The sequence below is a fragment of the Nelusetta ayraudi genome, unplaced genomic scaffold, assembly GCF_046127955.1.
Source record: "Nelusetta ayraudi isolate G7.1 ecotype Tasmania unplaced genomic scaffold, CSIRO-AGI_Nayr_v1 ptg000042l, whole genome shotgun sequence".
Taxonomy (NCBI): domain Eukaryota; kingdom Metazoa; phylum Chordata; class Actinopteri; order Tetraodontiformes; family Monacanthidae; genus Nelusetta; species Nelusetta ayraudi.
This window is the reverse complement of record NW_027466092.1, coordinates 4,838,066-4,863,186: the sequence shown is the minus strand read 5'-3', so window position 1 is coordinate 4,863,186 and position 25,121 is coordinate 4,838,066. Positions and strand designations below refer to the sequence as shown.

The following is a 25,121-nucleotide window of genomic DNA, read 5'->3' as shown; positions in this document are numbered from 1 at the left end:
ATTTCCAACAGCTTTCTGTCCACTTTACCCTCACTGTTACATCTGAACTGTCTACTTAACATATTTTTAATGTATTGTAGAGGATTATTTAGCCCTTTTAATAGCCAACAATAAGTAAAATATCTGATCAGAAAGCGTGAAGATCTATCTATCTATCTATCTATCTATCTATCTATCTATCTATCTATCTATCTATCTATCTATCTATCCAACTATCTATCTATCTATACATACATCTATCTATCCATCTATCCATCTATCTATCTATCCATCTATCCATCTATCTATCTATCTATCTATCTATCTATCCATTTGTCCTGAACTGGTGATAGAATTAGGGCAGCTGACTTGGCGAACACATTTACATATATATATATACATACATATATTTTGTGTCCATTTGTCCTTTGCTGCTTTGCTCGCAGATCCTCACACAGGAGGACTGGAACAAGGTTCTGTATAACGGCATGGCCTCCACCACTCCAGTAGCAGCCCTCTACTTCATCGCCCTCATGACCTTCGGCAACTACGTCCTCTTCAACCTGCTGGTGGCCATCCTGGTGGAGGGCTTTCAGACTGAGGTACGACACTTCCGGGCACTGTGTGCTATCGTTTTTCCTGCACGTCAGTCACCATTTTCTCCCCTGAAAGCTGGAGAGAACCCTGCCAGCGGTGCTGCAGCTCCAGATCTAACTTGCCTTCCACCCAACATTAAGCCACCGGGATGATTTACGTAGAGGTGCTTCTTCTTTTTTTTTTTTTTTTTTTTCCAGCGGGGGCACACATTAGGAGTGACCTCGCGCACTGGCGGCTCCTCTCCTTGCACTCCCTGCAGCAGGTTGCACGAGGGCACCAGATCGAATCAGCCTTTTCATTTAAGCGTCTCCCTCTGGTTCGCGCCGCCAGCCTCTTCCCCTCTCACTCTCTCCCGCTTTCCTCAACAATCGCCCTTGTTTTTCAGCCCTCCTATTTGCCAATGCGGCGATGTCATAAAGGACATCATAAGAAAAGTATGTAACTATGCGCAGCCGCCCACATCTCCCACAAACACTGTGTCAACGCTCTCACGCTCGGGTGCCTTTTTTTTTCTTTTCTTTCTTTCTTCTTCTTGCTCCCTCGGTCTCTCCCACTCTGGGTACGACTCTCGCTCACCCTTAAAACAGAGACGGCGTGTTTTCCGCCAACACTCTGTTTGTGGTACTTGGGGAGGGAAAAAAAGCGAGAGGCAAAACACAGAAAGAGAGCGAAGGAGGCGGATTAATAGTTGTTTTTGTTCGGAGGCGGCAACACTTCACCAGGAGCATTTTTTTTGGGTCGACAGGGAGCAACCAGCCTCTTTTACCTTTCAGCCTGCCCATTCAGAGCCGAGCACATGCACTCAAGATAGATACTGCGTCCGAGAAAAAGGAGAGCAGAGGGTGAGATGAGACAGGAACGAGCAAATCACAAGAGCATTCTGCCTTTTTTCCGGCTGTCTGCTTTTCTCAAAGTCTTTCTCTTTCTCAGCAGGGTGAAAGCACCTCGGCTTTGATCTCCGATGCTCCGCGGCTCTTTCGGATGAGCGCAGAGAGAATGGATGACGGGCGGCAGAGAGTGGTTGACAGCCTCATAAAATATGGATTAATTGGAATGGGCTTCTCCCACTGCTGCGTTTATCGGCTGTGCAAATATCGAGTCCGCGGCCGCCGTGAATGTGGGCTGATGGAAGGAGGGGAAACGTTTGAACAAAGCTGCTTAAGATCAGACTTTACATGCAAACTAAGCGCAACATGAATGTGTTTCCGCTCACTTCTTAAATAGGCTTTAGCAATAAGTGAGTGTGTAAGCAGGGAGTGCCGAGCCACTGCACTGCAGCAGAGTGAAGGTGCACTGCGCTAACCTTGACATTACAAGTGTCTGCACTGCCACTCTGCCGCTCCCACGACCTTTTCTGTTACCTGATTCATCATTCTCACTTCTTTAACACCCATAATGTGATGTATAAAATGAATGACTTGGTAAACAGGCATTCTCAACGCAGACAATTCTTATTTAAAAACAGATTTCTGAGTCTCGGCAACTCATGTAGCGACTACAATACGAACGTTTCTTGGAGGGTTAACTAATTCTTATAGAGTGCTGCTGAAACAAACATACAAAAACAATGTGCGATCTGCATTAAAATACAAAACTGAAACTGGATTTCATCCAAACACGCTGAGGACATGTGCAGAAACCCCTGAGCTCTGTTGGCTCGGGTCCCGTTTCCCCCCCTGCGCTTGTCTGCATCATCGCATAGCTGTCGGCTCCGCTCTCTTCCTTCAACTTAACGTCCCTCTCTGCAAACACTCTGTTTATTTTTAGTCATCTAAACTTCCCTCTTGCGTGAGGGTTGCTAGGGAACGCGGCGCTTGAACGACGTGCGCAAAAGTCAGGGGGAAGATGTATGGATGCGGATCCAGACACAAACAGTCGTCCGTGACTCCTGAAGTTTAGATCGTCTCAGACGTGAAGACAACGGGGGAAATAATCTTGTGTGGGCGAGCTTTTCTTTTTGTTGTCGTCGTTGTTTTCAAGTCAGCCTTTGCCAGCTTTTATGTACTCTTGAATTCACTCCCTCCTACATTTCCTCTCCTCCTCCTCGTCTTCTCACTCTCCGAGGGTGACTGCAGGCGTGTGTGCATCCGCTGCAGAGAGTGCAACGAGCCCGGCGCTGCCGCAGCGCAGACGCCAGAGCCCATTCGCCCTTTTTAATTCTGCCGTCTTTTCCTGAGAAGCGTAAATTTCACCTGCATGAACTTCTGCCGCTGAGAGCTGAGAGCTGAGAGCTGCTCCGTCTCCAACGACGCAAAGCAGCGGCTGCACCGTCACGTCCAGCTCACTGTGTACAAACCTCGGACCGACCGGATGGTAAAATGATGACCTCTGACCCCCGCCGGCCCAACTTTGAGTGTGGCAACGCCCACCTGTTGCTTTGCCTGCATGGTAACGGCGGAAACAAGAAGAACCGGAGAGGCTGAAACTCCCTCTTTTAACTGTGTTCCTTCTGCTCTTGTTCCACTGCTCTGTCTTTCCACCTTTTTTTCTCACCTCCTCTGTGCCTCTCTTCCTGTGTTTGCGCCTCTCCCCTCTCCTGTCCGGCTGCACCTCACACTTCCGCTGTAGGAAGTGACCAAGCGGGAGGAATTGCATGCCCAGCTGAGCCTCATTCAGCTGCCTGTAGACTCGGGGGTATGTAAAGCGCTGCAGCTCTGCCGTCCCGCTCGCCCTCCCTCCCTCCTCCCCTCCCTCTGTGCACTTGACCGCCTGCCCTCCCCCACCCCCACCACCCCACCTTCCGACCTCCCCCTCTGCCCTTCCCAACACCTGGGGTCCGACCTTCCTACCCTGCAGAGGCTTTGTGGTCATGTGTCCGATGTGTCAGCAGCCACAGTTTGGAGGTCGACCTCTTCTTATGGATGACGGACGGAAGGATATTCTTCATTTTGACATTTTGCGCCGCACACACACGTGCACACAGGCATATACATAAAACTGCAGGTATCTTTTAGACCAGCTGCTAGTGGCCCCGCCCCCCAAAGTTCACCCGTCAGTTTGTTGCTATGCATTAAAATTTCAATTACAATTTTGGCAGCATGGACTTGTCAGAAAGCATGTTGCAAATGAATATAAATCATTGTCATGTATAACTGACTCTCAGCACCATGTCATTAGTTTGTGCAATCAAATGTTAAAAAAAAGAATGCAGTTTATACCGATAGGCTGAATGAGCAGCTCAGCTGACAGCAGGCGACTTCATCATCAATATGCAAACATTTTTCTCTCACCCTACAAATTCAATCTGTAAAAGGTCAAACTGTGTTTTTCCACGTCTTTCTTTTTATACCAGCTGTGATTGAAATCACAAAACCCTCAGTAGATCCACATTATGAGCTGCAGTTGTGAGAGCAATGTGGCCGCTGCCTGACAAGTGGTTCTGCATAACACAAACAAGTATTATTGTACAGAAATACAATAAAACGGTTATTTATTTTATCTAAGTTCGTTAGATTGTATTTTCTGTTTCATTCTATGCCAGAAGATCTCGGTAAATGTTACTCAATGGCCCTTTAATATGAATGTGAATGGCTGAATTGCCATTCCCTTTCAACAGAGTGCCTTAGTAGATAGAGAATAGCACATTTTCTGCACTGAAAGCATCCATTAGCTCACAACAGGAGCTTTTCCAAGTCTTGAAATCTGATCAAACTCCTCTGAGTGATTCATCAGTGCTGAAGATGAGTAGCAGTGATACATGCGATAAATATATTTAAAACATACACACATACACACCACACAAAACACACACCCAAAGGTACAAACCTGTGTGTGAAAACCCACATAAGCAGAAGTCATTCTTGATCCTCCAAACATGGCTGGCAGAGAACATCTCACATCACCTGAAAGCCCTCTGACCCTCTGCCACGCATGAAGCCCCTCCCCAACCTGCCACCCTCCCTCGCTGCTGAATCTACGCCGCTCTCTGTGTGTGTGTGTGTGTGTGTGTGTGTGTGTGTGTGTGACGTGTAGTCCTCCGAGAGACAACAAAGTGCTTAAAGATGAGAATCACTTGGCTTGGTTTGTCCTCTCATCTATTTCACTGGTTCTTCTTTCCTTAAAAAAGAAAGAAAGAAAGAAAGAAAGAAAATCAAAGCAGGCTAGACATCAAGCCCGAGCTTGACTGCTCCACCAGCCTATTTTTTGTGTTTTTTTCTCTGGCCTGTCCAGTTACTGCAGTGCTGCCAGAAACCTCCCTTCCTCAGTCTGTTTAATCTGCCTGGAGGAAAGAGAGGAAGTGGAGGGAAGAGGAAAATGTGTGTGTGTGTGTGTGTGTGTGTGTGTGTGTGTGTGTATGTGTGTGTGGTGTGCAGTGACAGGCTGTGGTGGTGATCTGCTGTTCTCTTTTTTGGGGGGGGTTGTTTGTTTGTTCTAAATTGGGTGTTGCTCTATGTTAATATGACACTGGTGTTCTGTAGAATTGATGGTGCAAGAGTTAAACTCAGAGAAAACTTCCCCAGATGTCATTATTTTCTTTTCACGGCATTATTTGTGGTACCGCCGTGTCCAGTCGTCCTGGACTGAATGGGGTTTTCACTGGGCTCTGTTTCCTGTTTGGAACCTGTTGTGGTTTCATTATACTGTATTATGGTCCGTATGTATGGAAAGTGGTATCTGCATAACATGCCTCGACGACATTTGGAATAAGGACACGAGGTAGATTGTCTCTGACGTGGCATTTTTGTATGATGCCAAAATGGAAAGCGCAATGGAAAGATTTGTGCGATGCTTTAATCTGAGCACTGCTGCTGCTGCTGTTGTTGTTTGTGTAGTTGTGACCTGAAGACTTGGTGTCAGAATTTAATAGTGAAGGCCAGCTTTGCAATCTATCTCTGGACTGATGAGGAATGCAGCTGTGGGTAAAGACAATTTCGGTGGACAAACACACACACACACACACACACACACGCACACACACACACGCACACACATTCAATTACCTCTCACCTCCTATCAGGATTCACCCTGCATCCGCTGTTGACGCCCTTTTCTTTTTGAAGCTGTGTGATGAGGGTCCCCAGCCGCCCAACAGCTCTCGCTCGACTGCGGCTCGTGTCTGATTATCGTATCAGGACGGGTCCGGACCATCTCCTGCTCTTAGCACCGTGTCCAGACTTGGGCGGCAGACTGCAAACGAGGTCCAGTGGAAGTACCAGACGGCTTCCACTGGCTGATCTTGGCTGAATCTGAACGGATAGAACGTAAACACAACAACAAGCCGGCTGTAACGCAATCCAGCCAACGTCTTCCCTCCTCCCTCGCGAAACAAACACGAGAAGTGAAAACTGCTTCTCAAATTCTCTGTTGATCACATCCCCACCCAATCAGAGAAAAATGTGGCTTCAATGCAAAAAGTCTTTTTCTCTCTTTTTTGGTTTGTTTAATTTTATTTATTTATTTATTTATTTTTGTAAAATTAACCCTGGCACAGTCGGTGTTGGAAAGATTTGTTTTTAAGGACATTTGAGAATTACTTGTTGAGTTTCTGGCAAGAATTTGTACATTTCAAACTGAAGAAGCAATATTCAACAGAAAGAAAAAGTAGAGGAGGATTTGAAAGATGCTGGACAAATCTCTTCCTGCCAGTCTCTCAGTCTTTCTTTTTCTTTTTTCTTTTAAATTGTGCTCTGCAGCCCTGATAATGGAATAATAGTGTGAGAGCAGAATTTAGGTCAACTTGATCTCTGGCATCACCTGTCAGCTTTAGGACAGTTTGTAACTACTCTGTCTGTCTCGAGTGGCTTTTAGAAATATGAAGAAAAAAAAAAAAAAAAAAGAAGAAGAAGAGCGACAAAGCTGAAGCCAGTTTCCACGTTTGGTAAAAGGAAATGTTTGGCCAAAGTTCAACTTTCATCCACTTTCTACTCGATACTTTATTGTAATCTCCCTACAGTATAGCCACAAGTTCCACACTGCTGGTGTTTCAGCCCCAGTGTCGGCACTATGTGAATGTCTGACCTCATGATTTTACGATGAGTGGCTGCAGAGTCAGTCACGTTGACCTTTAGATTATCGCGGACACAATCTCCAAACCAGCCGCCAGGCAACAGGAAACAAAGACCGGGCCAAAGCCCCTGCTGCCCCCTCCCTCCTCTTCTACCTGAAAACCAGAGGAGCTTGTGTTGGAGCAGCCGGTGCTGTGCCTGCTGCTGATGCTCCGCGGGGTTCATCCTATCACAGCTGCTCCGCGTGATGGATCGTGTGTGGGTCGATGAGCCCGGCGGGAGAGCGAGGCCCCTCGCTGTGGTTGAAAGTATTTTCTAAATTTATATCCGGTGATAAATTGTTGCGGCTGTCAGCGTTTGTCTGCGTTACGGCAGTCACATGTCCGTAAGAAAGCAGATGTGGGAAAGTTTGCCTCAACTATTGTCTGCATTAGCAAAGATATATATTTTGTTGTCCAGATTTACGGCTCGGCAGCTTTAAGTCGCTCCGCACAGGGGTGATGTCTCTGTCTGAAAATTCTGCCGCGCGTCCTATTTTGGATTTCACAAAGGGCCAGTGAGCTCACTGTGCTCGCTCAGGCAGCCAGCTCTGGCCCTGCTCCCGTCCCAACTGCTCCAGTTCCGGCTAAACTGTGGGGCAATCACAGTTTATCTGATATTGGACAGCTCTCCGCCGTGACTGACAGGACGGCGCCTGGCCGATATTTTGCATGCAACCAAGATTGTTGCTTGGATGCATATCAATATTTAACGAGCGACTTTAAAAAAAAAAAAGCGGAAAGAAAACTGTTTAGTTCCTTTAACACTCAAAAATAGTCGAAGGCGCAGGCTCACTAAATGACCCCCGTCCCTGTAGAATGTGGACTACAGTAAGTCATGGACGCAGTAAAGTTAAAATGTAGTGAGATCAACTGTGTAGTTATGTAGACCAGACCTAATCCAAATCAGAATAGACTGACTGCATGTGTATTATAGTAGAACTGAATACGTCTCACTGTTGAAAACCTGTCTGTCTTTTGTGTCTTTATGAGGTAGTTATGAAAAAAAAAAAGACAAAACAGCAAATTAAAGCTGTAACATCGGGCTAAAATTTTCAAGATGATGAAGTGACTGTTTTGATGTATATATGCATGAGGTCTGGAGGACCAAAGAGGATATTTAGGGATGTGTTGAAGTTAGTGAGCTTGTTGGTGTGAAAGAAAAAGTTGCAGGGGACAGAGTTAGATGGAGACATATGATTGGCTGAGGCCCCCCTGGAGGGAGGAGCCCAAAGGAAAAGTTTATTACTTTTCATTCCAGGCTTCTGTGGAGCATCCTCACAATCCATCACTGACGGCTTCCTCTTAAAACCAATGCTTTGTTGAACCTTCTACATGTTTTGATTGAGGCACACAAACAAGGAGGTCTCAGTGACCGGAATCAAGAGCTGACTGGGAGTCATCAATCACTCACGGTGACATGATTCACATTATTGCTGGAAAACACTGGCAATGTGTGCTTTTCTAATGTATGAGGTTTAAGCAGTTATTTTTATTTAGCAATTGCAGTTATGGGCAAGGCATGTTTTCCCTAAATACATGAATAAGCATCTGTTATAAACACATGCAAATATATCATAACCTTGGCAAGCATTACACTAATGAATTTACATAATTTCCTCTTTTCTAGTTTTAAACCAGTTCACACTTTCATATTCAGAGAAGGCGCTCAAAATGCAACAGAGCTGTATTGTATTGCCAGACATACCGACAAGCTCACTCATATTTTATTCCCACCACTCCTGCAGGGGAGCATCAGAGAACGTGAGGTGACTGTTTTTCAGTACATTGTTTTCACTTGTTTTCACTGAGCTACCGCTGGTTTGAGATGCTAAACCAGGAATCCAGCATCCATCCGGCTCCCTCAGGTCTGTTACCGAATTGTGTCCTGTGTAGAGAAACAAGCTCAAGCTGACTGTCTGAGGTAAACAGTGCAGAAGGTTGCCAAAGGTGAAACAGGAGTTCAAAGTCGGGGATAAAGAGTTTGGGGAAAGTATGTGTAAGACCAAGCAAAATAAAGTGATGTTTTTTCTGCAATGAGAAGCTGAACGACTGTGTAGCTGATATATGGATTCCACCACGCCGGGGCGATGGGCAGGGGGGGAGGGCAGTGGGAGTGTGCTGTGTGTTCGTAAAGTGTGAAAACAGTAGAAGTAGCAACCACACTGAAGCCTTTATAGAGTATTTCACAGAAAACCATTGCCATGTGGCCGCTGTGCCCCCTCACAACGCAACACAACCAACTCGGCTCACAGGTCAGCTTCTTCCTGGCACGTGCTGTTTCTTTTATCGCACCTCGCCAGCCGTAACCAGAGGTTTCAGTGTGGTGTTCCCCTTGTGAACCTGTTGCATGACACAAACACCGCACACGGTCGACTCTGCCGGGCACCCCGATCAGCGGGGCGGCCACTTCGCCGGTGAAGCTCGCCCCTAACAACTGATCCGAGTCGGGGTCTGGACGAAGGACTGGAGGCCGCGGCCGAGCGGAGGGATCCGTGCTTAGAGGCAGCTTCGCCCCTTCTCGCTCCCTGTCGGCGGCCAACCGAGCAGCGCCGCCCTCGCACGGGTGTTTCCCCACCACTGCTAACGCTATGCGCGCCTTTTTTTTTTTTTTTTTTTTATGTGTGTGTGTGTGTGAAGGGCGACGGTTCGAAATCGGGCTCGGAAATCGATTCCTGCGCACGGAGCATGGAGGACGTGAACGGCAGCAAGAAGGACCTGTCGGCCTCCGCAGGTGAGTCACCGCGGGCGCGCGAGGTGCCCCGGCTGTGCTTTAATCAGTCGGGAATGCGAAGGATTAAAACCCTGAGTCTCGGTAATTTATCAGAGGCCCCATTACAAACACTTGGCAAAACTGGTACCATCTGTGTTTGCTCAGCTAACTGCTGGCATTTTCCTCCTCTTTATCTTTGTTAGCTGTTCCCCGCAGATTAAAACTCTCTGTTGTGTTGCTTTAAAAGAGAGAGAAAAGAAAAGTGGAACAGCGAGTTGGGTCAAAGGCATTCTTAAGTGGAGGTCTAGTACGGCGTCTTGTTCTCAAGTCTCCCCCCGCGGGGCTTCCCTGTTGCCCCTGCTTCCCCTCGACCACACTCGTCGGGCACGTGCCTGACTGTCTCCCCGCACACGAACACAAGCAGCAACAGCGGCAGCCTCATCCATAATTCCTTGTACAGCAGTAGCCATCCCCTCCAATTAGCGCACGGCCAGACTGAGGAGCCCGCTGGAAACTCGAACTGCACGGAGCGCCTCGGTCCCAGACGTGCAGCATCATCTTCCCTCCAGCGACCTTTTTTTCTTCTTTCTTATACACGCATCACGGTAAAAGTGCTTACTTTGGCCGCGGGGAGCCTGATACTCCCGGCCTCTGATCCTGGTTGGGAGACGGCGGAATTAGCATGATTATCATTAAAGTTGCATCGCCCTCCGCCTGTCACGCACTATTTGTTGCCGCCAAACATAATATTCTCCTCCCACACGCCCCCGTAAGATTAATGCCCCCGCTGAAATATTCACGCAGCTCAGTAACATGGCGGGGGCATCCTATTATTTTTCAAGGGCCGCTTGCCTCGCTGACGAGGGGTCCCGCGTGGTTCTCCTCTCCTCTGCCACGTGACGCCGCGCCCGCTGTTCTCTTTATCCACTTTAACGTCTTCTATCCTCTTTCTCTGACGTCCCTCCCTCCTCATCCTCTGATCTCGTTCACCCCCCTGCTCAAAACTCTCTCTTCCTCGCCAGTAGTGCCGGTGAACGGCCACGTGGACCTGAAGACCAACCTGACTCCGCCTCTGATCACCCACACGGCCGCCACCCCCATGCCGGTGCCCAAGCTGCCCGGCGGAGGTGACCCCGTCCCGGGCTCCGAGTCCCGTCGGGGCAGCAGCGTCTCCGTAGACCCGGCCTTCTACGACAAGTCGCCGGTTCGTACATTCATCTCCCTGCTCTGGCGCCCGCGGAGCGCGTCACGTTCGATAAGCACGCGCGAGGATTTGAGAGAAAGCCTCGCCGTTGACAAATGTGTAAGAGGATAAGCGTCACGAATCATCTGCATCTCTGCGCCTCCCTGAATCCATTGTGGCCGGTCCTGCGGATACGTGGGGCTTCACGGTGATTGATGAAGATTAACGCGGCGCACAGTCTGACGCTCTCCTCGCTCGCGCCGCTGCCAGTCTTCATTCAGGAAGAGTTATGATTGGGATTAGGAAGTTAGGAAATGGGCTCAGATGTCCGCATCTGCGTCACGTCGAATCTCCGTTCGCTTCAGCGACGCGTCAGGCGAAGCCAGCGCAGTCTGGCCGGTGTGCGCAGCCCTTTGAAGAGCGAGTGGCAGGTAGAATATTTCTTCCAGATTTCTGCTTGACCTCGGCAGCCTGACTAATTCAAAGTTTGATGCAAGATATGAAACCAGAAAGGACCACCAGACAGATGACTGACGTGTTGTCATTACTCATCCTTGAGGTCCGGAGAGTTTCACTGGTCAGGTGGTCATCTGGGAGCTTCATCATGAGGTAGTAGCTATTCACTCAATGCGTCAGCTAGACTCAGTAGCTCTCACTCAGTGGTCCGTTGGTGCTGTATGTAGCTTCTAGTGTTGCATTCCCAGAAAACAAGATGCCCCCGTTCATCTGTTGGGGGAGGGGGAGCAGTATTACCATATTCACTTTATTTAAACTATGTTCATTAATTATGACAGATTAGAGACACGCTTGCTGACACATTCTGACTGCTGCACTTTCCCTCTGAAGACAGTCAATGTGGAAAATCTGTCAGTCATGTGATGCATAGTGTTTACACAAGGCTGCCAAACACTCATCAGTCAGGACGAAAAGGAATCAAGCCAAAAATAAGCAGAAGACGACCTATCTGATTCATCTATCAGCAAGTTATTATAAAAATCAAGTTCCTCTGGTTTTTGACCAGAGCCCAGATCAGCACTTTCTCTTATCGAGACCCCTGCTGTCTCCTGTTTCCATTACCACGTCATCAAGTCTTTCCTATCTCTTCCTCATTGGTGTCAACCCACCTCCAGACGAGTGCCCGCAGCACTTCTCCGCATGCACCTTGGAGCACTGGCAGTGGCTGGACCAGCCGGCGCTCCAGCTGGAACAGCCTGGGCAGGGCGCCGTCTCTCAAGCGTCAGAAGCGTCAGTCCGGTGAGCGACGCTCGCTGCTGTCCGGGGAAGGTGGCTCCAGCTCCGAGGACGGGGAAGGCGGGGGAGACGGCGGCGGTGGGCTGATGGAGGACGATGACGCCTCGCTGGCCAGGACGGACTCCATGTCCCAGTCTCAGCGAGGGCCCAGACACCGCAGGATGGAGTCGGTGGAAACGAGGAGCTCCATGGACTTGAACCCTGACACACTGCTGCAGGTAGTCGGCGTCTCAGTCTGGGTGCAGGGGTGACTGTGGGGTTAGCAAGCAACAAAGAGACCACTGTTTGACAATCACTGTCTGCACTGCTTGACTCTGCGTTTTAAGGGGAGTCATCGAGTTGGAATGACCAGAGAGTCCTTCTGAAATACAGCGACTTGTCGCCATTTCTTTGCTTCTTTCCAAGGATGTTTTGCTCATTTCCAATGGATCCCACCTAACTGGCAACCTGCCAAATGAAGGTGCTCTGTAAAAAAAAAACAAAAGAAGAGTTAACTGAATCTTTTCCTGACAAGAATACATTACAGCCGGAGTTTCCACTTGAGAAATGCTCCTGTCTGTCTGATGTCACCCCTTCTGTCAGATTCGTCTGAGTGAAAGCTTGTGTTTGCTGAGCCCTTACGTTGCATTAAAGACCGACCTCACATTGTGACAGGGAGGGGAAATTGCTTTGAGTGGGAACGTGGGCGTGGCGCTTAGTTCTTGTAATTTCAACAAAGTCAAGGGAAGGACAATTTTAGGAAGCAGGATGACTCACTGGCGACAAAAGTTGTTACTCCAAACTCCATGTATGCAGGTGAAACTTACTAATTACTTGTAAAAGTCCCCAAATTATACCAAATGTCTACATCAGTTTTTTCCCTCCCAGACTGTTGGAGCAGCCTGGCTTAAATTGTTATCCCAAATTGTTTAAACACCCAGTTAGCCCTCTGTTTACAACCTCCCACAGAAAAGCTCAGTTTTGCATCCACAAATGACTGATTTTCTCAACATTTTATGAAAAGCTCTAAAATAAGTGAAAGATTGCCTTTTTAATTTCCTGGTACCTCACTGTCAGGCTGGAGACATGTGGTTAAAATAACATGTGTAAAGTGATTTCCCCATAATGTTCTGGGACCCGGCATCTAACTATCTTCCTCCTCGTTGCAGGTGCCCTCCCTTCACCGCTCAGCCAGTATGCACAGCTCCAGACCCCCCTCACTGGGGCACCCGCGACCCCCAGAGCACAGCGACTGCAACGGGAAGGGATCTCCGTCGGCCCTGGGCCCCACACACGTGTCTCTGGAAGATAACACCGAGGATGAAAACGCAGAGGAGGAAATTGCCCTGGTCTGTCCGCATGCTCGGTCGCTTGCACTTGTGCTCTTTGAAATACTGTGTTTAAGTTTCAGAAAGTGACAAACCAATAAAAACACCGGTGCGACTCTGCAACCAAAGATATGGTCCAACTATAATCCTAGCTCTATTTCTTCTCTCCTTAATAGTAGTAAAGAAACATGAACACCCAGATTAAAAACATTATTTGGATGATTTTATAAATTATTATTTGCACGGTATTTGCTTTCAGATTGAAAATTCTCACTTTTGATATACTGTGTATAAGAGTAGGGCATCTGCCATCTGTCACTTCAGCCACAATAAAAAAATCTATACCGGCAAAGACTGCGCCAATAAGCCTTGGATTCAGAGGACCAGTGTGGCGTTGGAGTGTGCAACCTCTGAGGATGTGTAGACCTGCCTCTTCATTTATTATTTGCACTAAAACAAACAGTGGTGTGAGAGCAAACAGATGAAAAAAAAAATAATCGGTCGCAAATGTTTGTGACACCCCGCCAGTGTGCGGCAGGATATTGTGTTGATGAATAATGGATGCGCTGTGCACCTTCTCTCCCCCTCCAGGGCCGTGTGGCCAGATTGTTCCGCTGGCTGGAGAAGAAGCAGCCCGAGTGGTGTCGACAGCGAGACACCTGGTCGCTCTACCTCTTCCCGCCTGACTCCAAGTAATATTTACCACTCGCATCTATGGCTCCACCTCTGGGTTACAACTCGCTTAAACAATATTAGCGGTTTATACCCGTATTGCCATACCTTGAAGCGGCCACTTGTGGTATCACTTCACCACTTGAGGTTGTCGTTGCACATTTATCAAAACAAACCGGCTCCCTGCACGCCCTCAGTGGCTCCTGTTGCTCCAGCGAGCACTGACCCTCCACTGAGCAAACACAGATGTATGATGCAATCATCACCATTTGTGGACAGAGTCAAGTAAGTGATTAATATTTCAGGCCAGAGGATGTCCGTCCCGTATTAGTTTCCCTTTAAATTACATTTCAGGCCCATTTCATCAGGCTAAACTATCGCTAGCATCATCGCGCCAGGCACCTTTTGCACTCACCAACGTCAACAGCTCTTGCTTGGGTGCTGGCTAGCTTGCTAACTTGTGTCTGTGTGTTTTTAATGGCAGACGTTTCAAAAAGATGAAAGACACAAGTATGTTATAGGTGATGAAAAAGACGCTCTTGTAAGAGGTGCAGGGCAGCCAACCAAACTTGCATGTAGTGTCAGACAAGACCAACTGAGAGTGCATTGTCATTGCTCACAAGTTAATTAGTGCATTTCCATAAATTCTCAAGTGAATTTAAAGCAAACCTGGAAAATCATTTATAAAATGAAAACTACTATTAGCTACATGCTACGTTTCCATTGGGTGGTATGATGTGAACTAACAAGGCTATCTAAAGCAGTGTTTCTGAACTGGTGGGTTGCAACCTAAAAGTTAGTCACGGCGCTATTTTGATTGAGTCGCAGCTTCATGATAAGGAAACAAAATGTGGGTCCTGAGACTGCACCAGTTGAGAAGCATTGAGCTTAAGTATAGTTACACCATATAATGTGTTGTGTGTCTACTGGAAGAAGGAGAAGGAAACCAAACCAGCAAAAAGGTGGCGGAAGGATTTCAGTAAACTGTCAACAGTTTGTCACTTTTTTCTGTGAATGAGGCTGAGGGACCTTGTCATTAATTCTAATGCAAATTTATTTTTAATGCACAATAACTGTGCTGTCATACAATTCTGAAAGATTAGAGACTAAAGTTGCTTTTGTGGAAAGTCAACAAAAGCAGAAGACGTATTTCAAAAATGTCAAAAAAAAGTTCTCTGCACCATTACATTTCTGTGTGTAAAACTGGGCCATCCCCTTGACAAGATGATGCCTAACGCTGCACTGACTGATATTTAATAATGCTGACTGTAATGGCAGCCGAGCTTCTTTGCGCCACAGTGCCGGCGCAGCATTCTTTCCCCTCCTCTGTCCCATATCAGCCACAATTCCTCCCACATTTTCCCTTCAGCGGTGTCTTTTATCTGCACATTTTTGCCATGTCAGGGGTGGGGGGGCGGCGTCGATGCAGAGGGGGCGGGGAGTCCCTCTGCCCTCCTGCAGAGCGCTGCATTATCTCTGGCCACGTGCAGAATCCTCTTCACTCTGACACCCCCCCCCCCCCCCCCCCCAACCACTGTGGGTCTTTGATCTGCACATGCACAGCTGTCGGTCTGATTGGGGGCCGTCGCTGTGAAGGCGCCGCGCAGCGACATGTCGCCGTGCTGCCTGCAACATGCCGATTAAACATCAAGCCGTCGCCGAAAGGTGGACGCCGACGTCCGTATCAATGGAGCTCGCGATGTGTGAAATTGGACTACAGTTGTCCAATTCGCCCAGGTTTTTTTTTTTTTTTCCAATGAGTTGGCAACACGGAAGAAATTATCAATCAGTGGCTTTGGCCTAAAATTCAAAGCAATTATTTTTTTTTCTCGTTTCTCACCTTTACGCTGTTGTAATTTCATCATTTTGGGCCAATTTCTGTTGCTGTCTTCTTGGTAATTGGTAATAGGTAGATTTTACAGTTTATGAGATGAAATGCCTACTTTTGAACTAACTTCAAACCTTTTAGGTTGATATTTAAAGAGCCTAAAAAGGCATCTGGCAAAATGAAACAGTTTCCCTTTGTTCTGAATGGCATCACAGTGTGTGTGAGGCTTCGATACAGCAGTCCTGCAATCTTTATTTGCGCCTACTGGACAGCCATGTCGTTTCATTAATCTGTATTTGTAAACAGTTTTGTGCAACTCACTGACATTGTTAGTGATCAGAAAATCAAATGGTAGTTCTGGCAATACAGCCAAAATGCAATGTGCCAATTCATTTTTAATGAGAGCCTGTTCGGTCCAGCTGTGGCCACAGTTGTCTCTTTGTTCTGATTTTGAGTTATGACCGATGAAATGTGTTCCATCGGCAAAACGTGTTTCCCGGCCACATCTTCTTTCCGGGATGAGTTGCGGTCATTACACATAAAGTTGTGAGAGAAAAACCCTGGTGTGATTATTATAATTTACGGCAACAACAGGCACTGGAAGACACAATCTCTTGTTCTATATTTTCACTCTTCTTAACAATTCCGTTTCCAACATGCTGTTGCAGTCTGGCGCCGTCTTCTAATGAAGATATTGGACGCACTATACACATTGCAGTACTCCAGATTGAAGTGATTTGCTGCTTCTGCTGAGGGTGAATCTGGTGAAGAAACTACAAATGTGAAATTCATTTGAAGAGGGATTTGTTGAATTCACCAAAAGTGAGAAATGTAATGAACGGTGGTGCTTTCTTAAGTTCAAAGACCTTGCGTTTCAAAGTGAAACATAAAACTGGAACTGGAAGTTTAGTGGTTTGTGTTCCTGATTGATTTTGAAAACTCATGGAAGGCAAATATGCAGCAAAGGTTGCGGGCCTTGAACTTGTTCTTGACGGGTAGGTGATACCAGTGACTGAGCAGCAAGTCACACAGCCATGACGTAGATGAAGTTGAGGCATTGATCCTTCAAAACCGAAACACTTTGCTCACATCCATGCAGAAAAAGCCAAGAACCTGTCAGTCGGTGCAAGCTGATGCAGCAAGATGTCACTTATATTTCTCAAATTTTCTGTCTGGCAGCAAGAAAAGAGGGGTTATTTACGTTATTTATGCGTTTTGCTCGAGGTTTGAAGTCTCTGTGTTTGTGAGCCGCTTGAACTCAACATTAAAGTCCTCTGCAGACAGACGTCGTCCCGGGAGACTTCGGGCGGGGGGGGGGGGGCGTGTGTGTTTAGCTGGTGTCCTCCCTCCTCTCCGCTCGGCGTAAACCTCCAGCGTCGGCGGCTTTGCTGTGCAGATATCAAAGAGGAATTTGCCCCCTCAGCCTGTTTACTGTATGCAGAATCATCGCCGGAGTCAGAAGAGGCGCACAGATGGAGGTGCACTCAGCAGTGTTGACACAATGGTGTCTACTTTGTCAAATAAAGCCCCCCCGCTTCCTCAAAAACAGAAAAAAAAAAAAAAAAAAGAAATCCAGATCTGTGCCGCACAGTGTCCTCCCCCCCACTGCCAGGAACACTAAGAGCGGATTTGATGCGCAGTTAAATCCGTCACAGTGCCGTGCACAACAAGCGTTTCCTCTTTCTTCCTCTCTGTTGTCACGAGCTAAGAGCCCCGGAATCTTTTTCATGTCTTGTAATGAAAGTCAGGCATAAGTAACAAGCCCTGGTTCAGCAGCGGTTCATTACCTCTGCGTGTGTGAGACAAGCGCTCCAAAACGGAAGGTGATGTTTCACCGCTGATGCACGGCACTCGTCCATCGCAGTGCGTTTCACACGTTACGGAAGAAGTGGCGCGGTGCACCGACAAGCTCGTGTTCTTGTTTTACGTCCCCACGCGTTCAACTCTGCGATTCAACGGTTCCGCCAAATGTATCACAATTTATCCCGGCAGGAAGTATTTAGACGAGCTGTCTAACGGGTGGGCACGTACAGAGATGACAATATTATCTTCAGTCTTTGTGAGAGCGCACGGTAGCTCGCAGTGATCCCCTCAGTATGTCGTCACAGAACTTGCCCTGAATGCCTGCAAGCAGGGACGCAGTTGCCGTAGTTTTTCCCTTTAAAGGTTGAGTGTGTAATCAAGTGGTTATGTTTTAGATTGCATCGCTCTTTAACTACCCCTACCTCTCCGAGCTTGCCAGTGAACTATGGAGGCCTGCGCACACAAACCTGGTTACCTCATCCACCTTCTTCTGTGGTTTATTTAAGGATACGAGCAGTCACCCTAATTAAGAATCGCACTGTCAGGCGGGCTGCATTGTCCACACCAGGCTTCCTTAGAAATATGGCGGTGCAAGATGGCAGCTAACTACGTATATTCTTATATATAACAAGTTCCTGGGTTGGAAAACCAAATTACTTTTATTGTACTGCGAGTATAAACTTTTATTAATGTAGTTATGGGCAACCAGGACACTAGACCCTGGTTGTAGTTTTTACCAATATAAAAATCCTAAATCAGCCCAGAAAATACACACTGCACCTTTACATCTACAAGTCATCCAATCTGGGAATGAATCGCTAGGAAGACATTGCATTGTTTATCTTTGTGGCTCATCTGCACAAAAGGTCACTTGTGATGTGAAATGCAAGTGGAAGATTTTTTTTGTCCAACATTTTGTCCAACAGTAGCAGAAGTCCAGCAAACTTTAACGGCGCCAGTTGTTAATGGTTGCTCGATGGCCGTACATATCCAACTGAGAAACTATTAGCAACTGTAAATTATAGCTAATCGTAAAACTGTGAGTTTGTTTTGGCACCTTTGCCGTTCACATGGTGAGGACTCCAGGAGTAAATAACGTCAAAGCCCAATGAAAAACAACAAAATGGGCAGTCTACAGTTTTTATAATTGTTGTTACAGCTTATAAGAGAATGCAGGTGAACCGTCAGTTCACACAACAAAATGCTAAGGCGGTTGATTCAACACTGGATCAGCCAGTGGGACCAGCTGCAACGCATGTGAAGTCGATAGACGGGCAGTTCAGTCTGGATAAAAACTTCCTGCTCGGCCACATCAAGACAACAGTTTGCCAACTGTATTCTGAGTGGTCACGTGTTGGAACTCTTGTGTGAATTACGTCAGCCAGCTCATTTCCATAAAACCTGTTAATGTGCATTCAGAAGGAATCAGCATCAGAGAGTATATGGAAACAACAAAATTCAAAACAACTTTGTGTTATTTGCAATAAAGTCCGAAGGCTCCCTTGAGGAGGTTCCAGTATTTTTTGGGAATCGGAGCCAAGGCACAAAATGTTTTATGGAAGCAGGTTTGCAGAAATGACGCTGACGTAGCAAACGTTCATCTCACGAGGTCTGTGCTGTTTGCGTCCTCCTCCATGTTTCCATAGTGAGCGGAGAAAACTGCTGAAAACCGGCTGTTAGCATTAACACATCTGCCTGGATGGATCAAGAGGAACTGTTCCTCGGCGTCATCCACGAAAACAAATCAAACATCCTTTCTTGACAGTAAAAATTCTGTTTCTTCCAGTAGACACATACAAAACCTGTGTTATAACCTAACTGGACACACAGCCCTGGCTTTCGTAGAGATTCCCAAATTCAATTAATGTTTTCAAAAGTTCAAGTCGCCCATCATTTCATAGACAAGCACCAAGTTTAACTCATTTCTTCTTCTCTTTGTTTTCTGTCAGGTTTCGGTACGTGTGCAATAAGATCATCTCCCACAAGATGTTTGACCACATTGTGTTGGTTATCATCTTCCTCAACTGCATCACCATCGCCATGGAGAGGCCTCGCATTGACCCCGGCAGTGCAGTAAGTCTGGGCTCGCAGTTTTGCAACACACACAAACTTCAAGTTGACAAGTTTGAGAAACACACAACTTCTTCAAGGTGCCATATTATACAAAAAAACATATCTTAAGTGTTTGTACCACATCAGTGAAGTTACTAAAAGGTGAATATTCCATCTTTTACTTATTTTGTGATGATGTAACAGATGGCGCTGGTACCTCATTGATACCATTCTGTGGTTGTTGACGCCTCCAGCCAGCCTCTGTTTCCGTCTTCTTCCAGACACATGTAATGTCCTGCCAGGCATCCGTTGCAGCAGGAGGTTGGAAACACACGATCAAGTCGGCTGCTTCTGGAGATCTAAATAAGTTTTTACAAATTTGGATTTGAAAAAAAAAAAAAAAGGTGTAATATGGGACCTTTAAACACAAACGTGCATCACAGAGTAGGTTGAGTCTCCGGGGGACAAATGAAGGGGAATAATCTGGTCTGGGAAGCTGGGAATCTCTGCTGTTTGACTGCGAGCCAACAGCTCAGGGTAGCGGGTGCTGAACCGCTGTAAGCGCATCATCAACACCATCAGCTCACAGTCATTCCAGATGCGATGGCCTGGCCACACGCCAGAAACACAGCAACATCTATCTCCATCCTGTTCTACTGGCGCTCGCCGAGGCAGAACACGGCCCTGTGCATAAACACAATAATTATCACTGATTTATTTATTTATTTATTTTTTTTTCTCACACTGAGTGATTTGTTCTACCGATGGGCCTAGACTGTAATTTAGTCCTGCTGGAACGCGCCATCCTGCTTGTTTTGCGGCTAAAAACTGAGGAGGCTGTGTCATTGTAATAGATTCAATTATGTTCGGGCTGGCGAACGTGGCTAATGTCCAGCAGAGGGAATGTTTAACAAGTGAGGGCCGCCACACAGACAGCCAGGCCTAATCAGGCCATTGGACACACACACACCAATGCAAGTACTCCCATTCAAATCTGCATTTCAACTAGTTTTATCATGGTTACTAAAACTATGACTTTACAACAAGATGAAACCCCCACCCGACAAGTTTCATGCCACAGCTGCCCTAAACGAAGTGTTGGTAGCGATCAAAATCAATTCTTATGTTTCTGTCATAGTCAATACAGCAGGAAGGAGCTTTATAAAATTACACATGTATTTTTAATTCTAAAATGCAATTGTTATCGTTATCTACAAATGCGCTATCAAAAAAAAAAAAAAAACAACCTGAAAAAATGTTGTTGATGTTAGTTCATAGTTTGCTTGCATTCCTAAACAGAACAATTCGTTTGAGTGGTTGAGTGTTTGCCTTGATTTATTTCTTTCTGACTTAGTTTTGTTTTTATGACATGCAGTCGAATAAATTTGTCAAGCGCTGAACCTCGACACCAATGTTGAAATTATACCGCAACAAAAACCCAGAAATAAAGGGTTTCTACCACCGTGGGGATTTCTTCTTCTTGGGAATCAAGCGACACTTACGCATGGAAACACATTACATACAAAACAGAGCGGTGTACCAATTTAACTTGGCAAGTTTGTTGTTATTAAAAGTTGAAACTACATGATGAATCATGATGTTTGCACACAGCTGGTGAGTTATGACTTTTTAAAATAACATTAGCAAGTCATTAATTTGCTACCCTCCGTGTAATGTGTTGCGTCGGTTGTTTTAAATTAACGAGGCTGAATGTGAATCAGATTTCTCCGGCTCGCTCTGTTTTGACCAAGTGCAACCACCAAACACTGATAATTTATCACTGCCCGGGTGCCAGCCTGCCAGAGAACACATGTTTCATCCCCCCAGATACAAATGTATTCATTGTTACTGAGATTAAAAAAAAAAGAAAAAATCTATGAGTCACAACATTTACTATGGAATGCAGGCTGCACAATTAGCCTAATGTCCTGGAAGTTGATGTCAGACACTTTGTACTTGGCCTGCAGACTATAGCTGTTGTGGTTCTGTGCTGCCGGTTGCCGGGATACTGCCTTCCTGTGGCTCAGTAAGAGATGATTGAGGGCGATTATAGCACCTATTATGATATATTACTTCTTATTGAATTAGGAAACAATGCATCACAGTCTGCTTCAAATCGAATTATGTGAGCATTAGGGGTATAAAATAAATCAGTCTTGGTTTTTCTGCCCCTCGTGTTGTCGTCACTATGCGACATGAAGATAAAGGTTCAGCACTGACTTTTGAGTGAAGGCTTTCAGGAGTTGGGGTTTAACTTTTCTATTCACTGCTCTGAAGAGATGGAAAGTTTGCAAAAGCGTTAAAATCAGTCTTAGTCAGTGACCTGCTAAGTTATTGTAATTAAAACACACAGGATGATTGCGTAGGAGCAGAACATTCCCAGGAAAATTCTAGAAACCTTCAATTTGAAGTTAAACTGGTGATTTTTGGAAATAATTTGAATTGCATACTTTCAATGAGAATTATCAAGCATTTATGGTAACATTGCAGCCATCAGGTGTGTATCAGACTCCTGGCAGCGAGTCTCCACCAGATGACATGTTGTTGGTACGGCCACTTGCAAACTTCGGGAGCGTGAAAGCCCTGATGGATACGGCTCAGCCATCTGGAGCAATCCAGTAGTATGTTGGAGTGCACCAGAACAGCTTGTTTTTAATAAAACAATAAGTGGTCTTATTGGTCTGCTGAATAGTGTAGCATTAAGGCAAATAAACTTTCATCGGTGTACATCAATACATGTACAGTGCAGAGCAATGACACCAAGAAAGACAAATTCCCTGGCTACAGCTAGCTGCGCCAAATATTTGCTGTTCCGGCTTTTGAGTCAATGAAACATGGCACCAAGTTCCCTTTGCTCCTTGATTATTGTATACAGCTTTGTTTTGCACCACTGTTCAGACACTGTCTATTCCAAGACTCCAACTGGCTGTAAATTAATTTCTCCCAGACAAATTATGGATACAAGATGTTCCCATCTTTTTCTTTTATACTTTTGGCTCTTTACCAACGATAAATCTGTTGTCTTGAGCGTGAGTGACGGACCTGCCTTCCATCTCAGATTGCACATTTCTGTGGGGACCGCTCTGCTGCTGCAGGCTGCGTCTGCATGCATGTCTAGCTCAAAGCAATAAATGCATTAAAACATAATCACAGTCAGCTGGTTGTATCTCCAATAGACTGTTGCGCCCATAACTCACAGGGAAATTAGTGGTGATGCTGGGGTTTCACTGCTGCAAGCCTTAAAACACAAAATTTGGTTTAGCTACCTTTAAATGGGGGGATTTGTTCAACAAAATTAAAGTTTATTATCTTGCTGAGCTTCCATTCTGAATTGGGAACATACTCAGGGAAGCATTAAAGTGCTGTTACTGACTAATACAGTCATTGAATTGATTATAAAACTGTGATGAAGTCTTGGAATAACTGTACAGCTTTTGCCTTTAGCCGTATTAAGTGGCTGTGCCCAGAATAGCAGCCACTTCCAGGATTAATATGCAAACAACTCATTTTCTGCCATTTGCCTTTCTAGAAATATAGATTCACGTTTGTAAATCAATGGATTTATTTTAAAAAAAAGTCACTGCTATTTCTGAGTGTGAGGCTTCACCAAAGTTTCTTACCAGTTAAAAGTTTCTTTGGCTCATGGCTAACAGTGCAGCAGGGTGATTTGTTTCTGTCAATAGCTTGACAGTGTCAGGGCACGATTCAGGAGCGGATCAGAGACAATCAGAGTTCTTTATTTCTTTAACTTTTTACAAATCCAGTAGGCAGAGCCGGAGTCCAAAACAGGCAGGGGTTGTACACAGGCAGGTGGGCAGACTGAGCCAGGGAAGTCCAAATCGATTGGCAAGTTTTGAGGTCAAAAAACAGGCAGAGGTCAAAAACAGGAACAGTCTGAACAGGCGCGATGGAAACTGAGTAAATGGCTTCTCTAAACAGTCGGGAACATCCAAGGACTTGAATTGACGATCAGACAAAGCAGGATTGCCAAGGCTGGCCTTAAGTAGTCAGTCTGATTGTCTAAAATGGGCACCAGGTGAGTCAACAAAATGGCGGGAAAACCACAGACAGGAAGTAGATGGTAGAAGTCACATGGCAAAGCATATGGTGACAAAAACAAAAGACTGGGGCACTCTCTGACAGGTAGGGGGAGACAAAGACACTGTTCCAGGTAGGATCCCTGACAGACAGTTCTGAAAGGTGGGTACATGTTAAAAGGAAGCATGGTTTAGTGAATTGTAAAAGCTGAAGGTAACGAACTTTAAAATAAAAGTGTAGAAAACATTCCATCACACTGAAAATTGTACAAACCACATTTTATGTAAGAAGAACTGAATTTGGAAGTTTCCTTGCCTTATAAGAATCTATTATTCTTAATGAATATTTTCTTATCAGTAATCTGTACTGATATCCCAAATAATGAAATAATCAATGAATTATTGGCCGGATAATCGTCCAGCCAATAGTCATTCAGCCTTGGGATGGATCGCTGCTAGCTGGTGTTTTGTGAGGCTTGTGTCTTTTACCGAGCAGCTGAGCAAAGGAATGTAAAGAAATCATTTGATACATCACTGATTTCACAATGCAACATTTTAACCATCCCATAAACTTCATGGGGCTGTTTGTGGAGGACTTGGCGTGGCACAGCCCTGCTTCCCATGTTGCTTCCTGTCATCCCCCATGGCTGCTTTTTCATCATGAATGAAAATACGCAGAGCGGTTCACAGGGGACGGGGATGGCCGCTGTCGCGTGGGCTGTTGTCGAATTCACAAACCCTTCCTGACCGTCGGCCCTCCCGGTGATGTCACGGCCGACATTCCCAGAGCCTTGACGAAAAAGCGCTGCAGGACTTCCTCATCTGTGTTTGTGTGTGTGTCATGGTGCATTCCGCCGAGCATGGGCGGAGTTAGCCGGGGGGCCGTGGGAAAGGCGGCTGCCTACCCTGCCCTCACACACACACACACACACTCGCATAGCCGCCAGTAGCAGGACAGGGGACCATAAGGTTGGGAGGGTGGAGGAGGGTAAATAAGCAGTTAGTGTTTCTCGCTCGTTGCTTGTTTTCTCTGCTCAGCCCTTGTTTAGCTCACTGAACAGGCTCCCATCCTCTGTTGCATGTTTAGCAATGCACGCCACCGCGCCACGTTTCCTACAGCAGCAAAGTGACTGGAGATGAGTGCAATGCGTGCTTGTATTGGAAAAAAGTCCAACATGAGCTTCTCCTCTAAACTGAGTGGCCACCTTTTGACTTTTAAAGGTCCACTGTGTAATATTTTGCTTGATTTACAAGTTTTATATGAGTGAAAGCTAATATACTAATGATATACTGTCCAGAATTACATTTAAAAAAGTGTCGAATCGCAGTACAATAAAAGTAATTTGCAATATTTCTAAGGAAGCCTGGTGTGGACAATCCAGCTGCCTGACCACGCATTTTGTATTTAGCGTGACTGCTCGCACCCTGAAATAAACCAATGAAGAAGAAGGTGGACGAGGTATCCAGGTTTGAGTGTGCAGGCCACTGTAGCTCACTGGCAAGCTCAGGAGAGGGACGGAGAGTGAAAGTGCAATGCAAAATGCAGCCATTTAATGTCACTGTTTCTTCTTCAAAATCTCCAAATGTTACACAATTAACCTTTAAAAGGGGAAAAAAAAAACGACAACACTTGGGTCCCCACTTGCAGGAATTCAGTGTCAAAGTTTTGCAGCAGTTCTGTGATGACATACTGAGGGGATCATTGCGAGCTATTGT

At 46.0% G+C, this 25,121-nt stretch overlaps 1 protein-coding gene across 10 annotated transcripts in view; it reads left to right on the top strand.

The window, feature by feature from the left end:
* The window catches only part of cacna1g (calcium channel, voltage-dependent, T type, alpha 1G subunit), a 225,065-nt gene that overhangs the window by 146,588 nt on the left and 53,356 nt on the right, over positions 1 to 25,121 (top strand). For 5 of the 10 annotated variants that reach the window (XM_076033842.1, XM_076033846.1, XM_076033843.1 and 2 more), the window contains exons 14-21: positions 426 to 581; positions 3,145 to 3,210; positions 9,200 to 9,293; positions 10,295 to 10,476; positions 11,586 to 11,924; positions 12,855 to 13,034; positions 13,605 to 13,705; positions 19,266 to 19,389. In XM_076033842.1, the coding sequence (XP_075889957.1) occupies positions 426 to 581; positions 3,145 to 3,210; positions 9,200 to 9,293; positions 10,295 to 10,476; positions 11,586 to 11,924; positions 12,855 to 13,034; positions 13,605 to 13,705; positions 19,266 to 19,389 (1,242 nt within the window). The remainder of the gene's footprint in view (positions 1 to 425; positions 582 to 3,144; positions 3,211 to 9,199; positions 9,294 to 10,294; positions 10,477 to 11,585; positions 11,925 to 12,854; positions 13,035 to 13,604; positions 13,706 to 19,265; positions 19,390 to 25,121) is intronic. The other 5 variants (XM_076033848.1, XM_076033845.1, XM_076033849.1 and 2 more) reach the window with 3 other exon arrangements.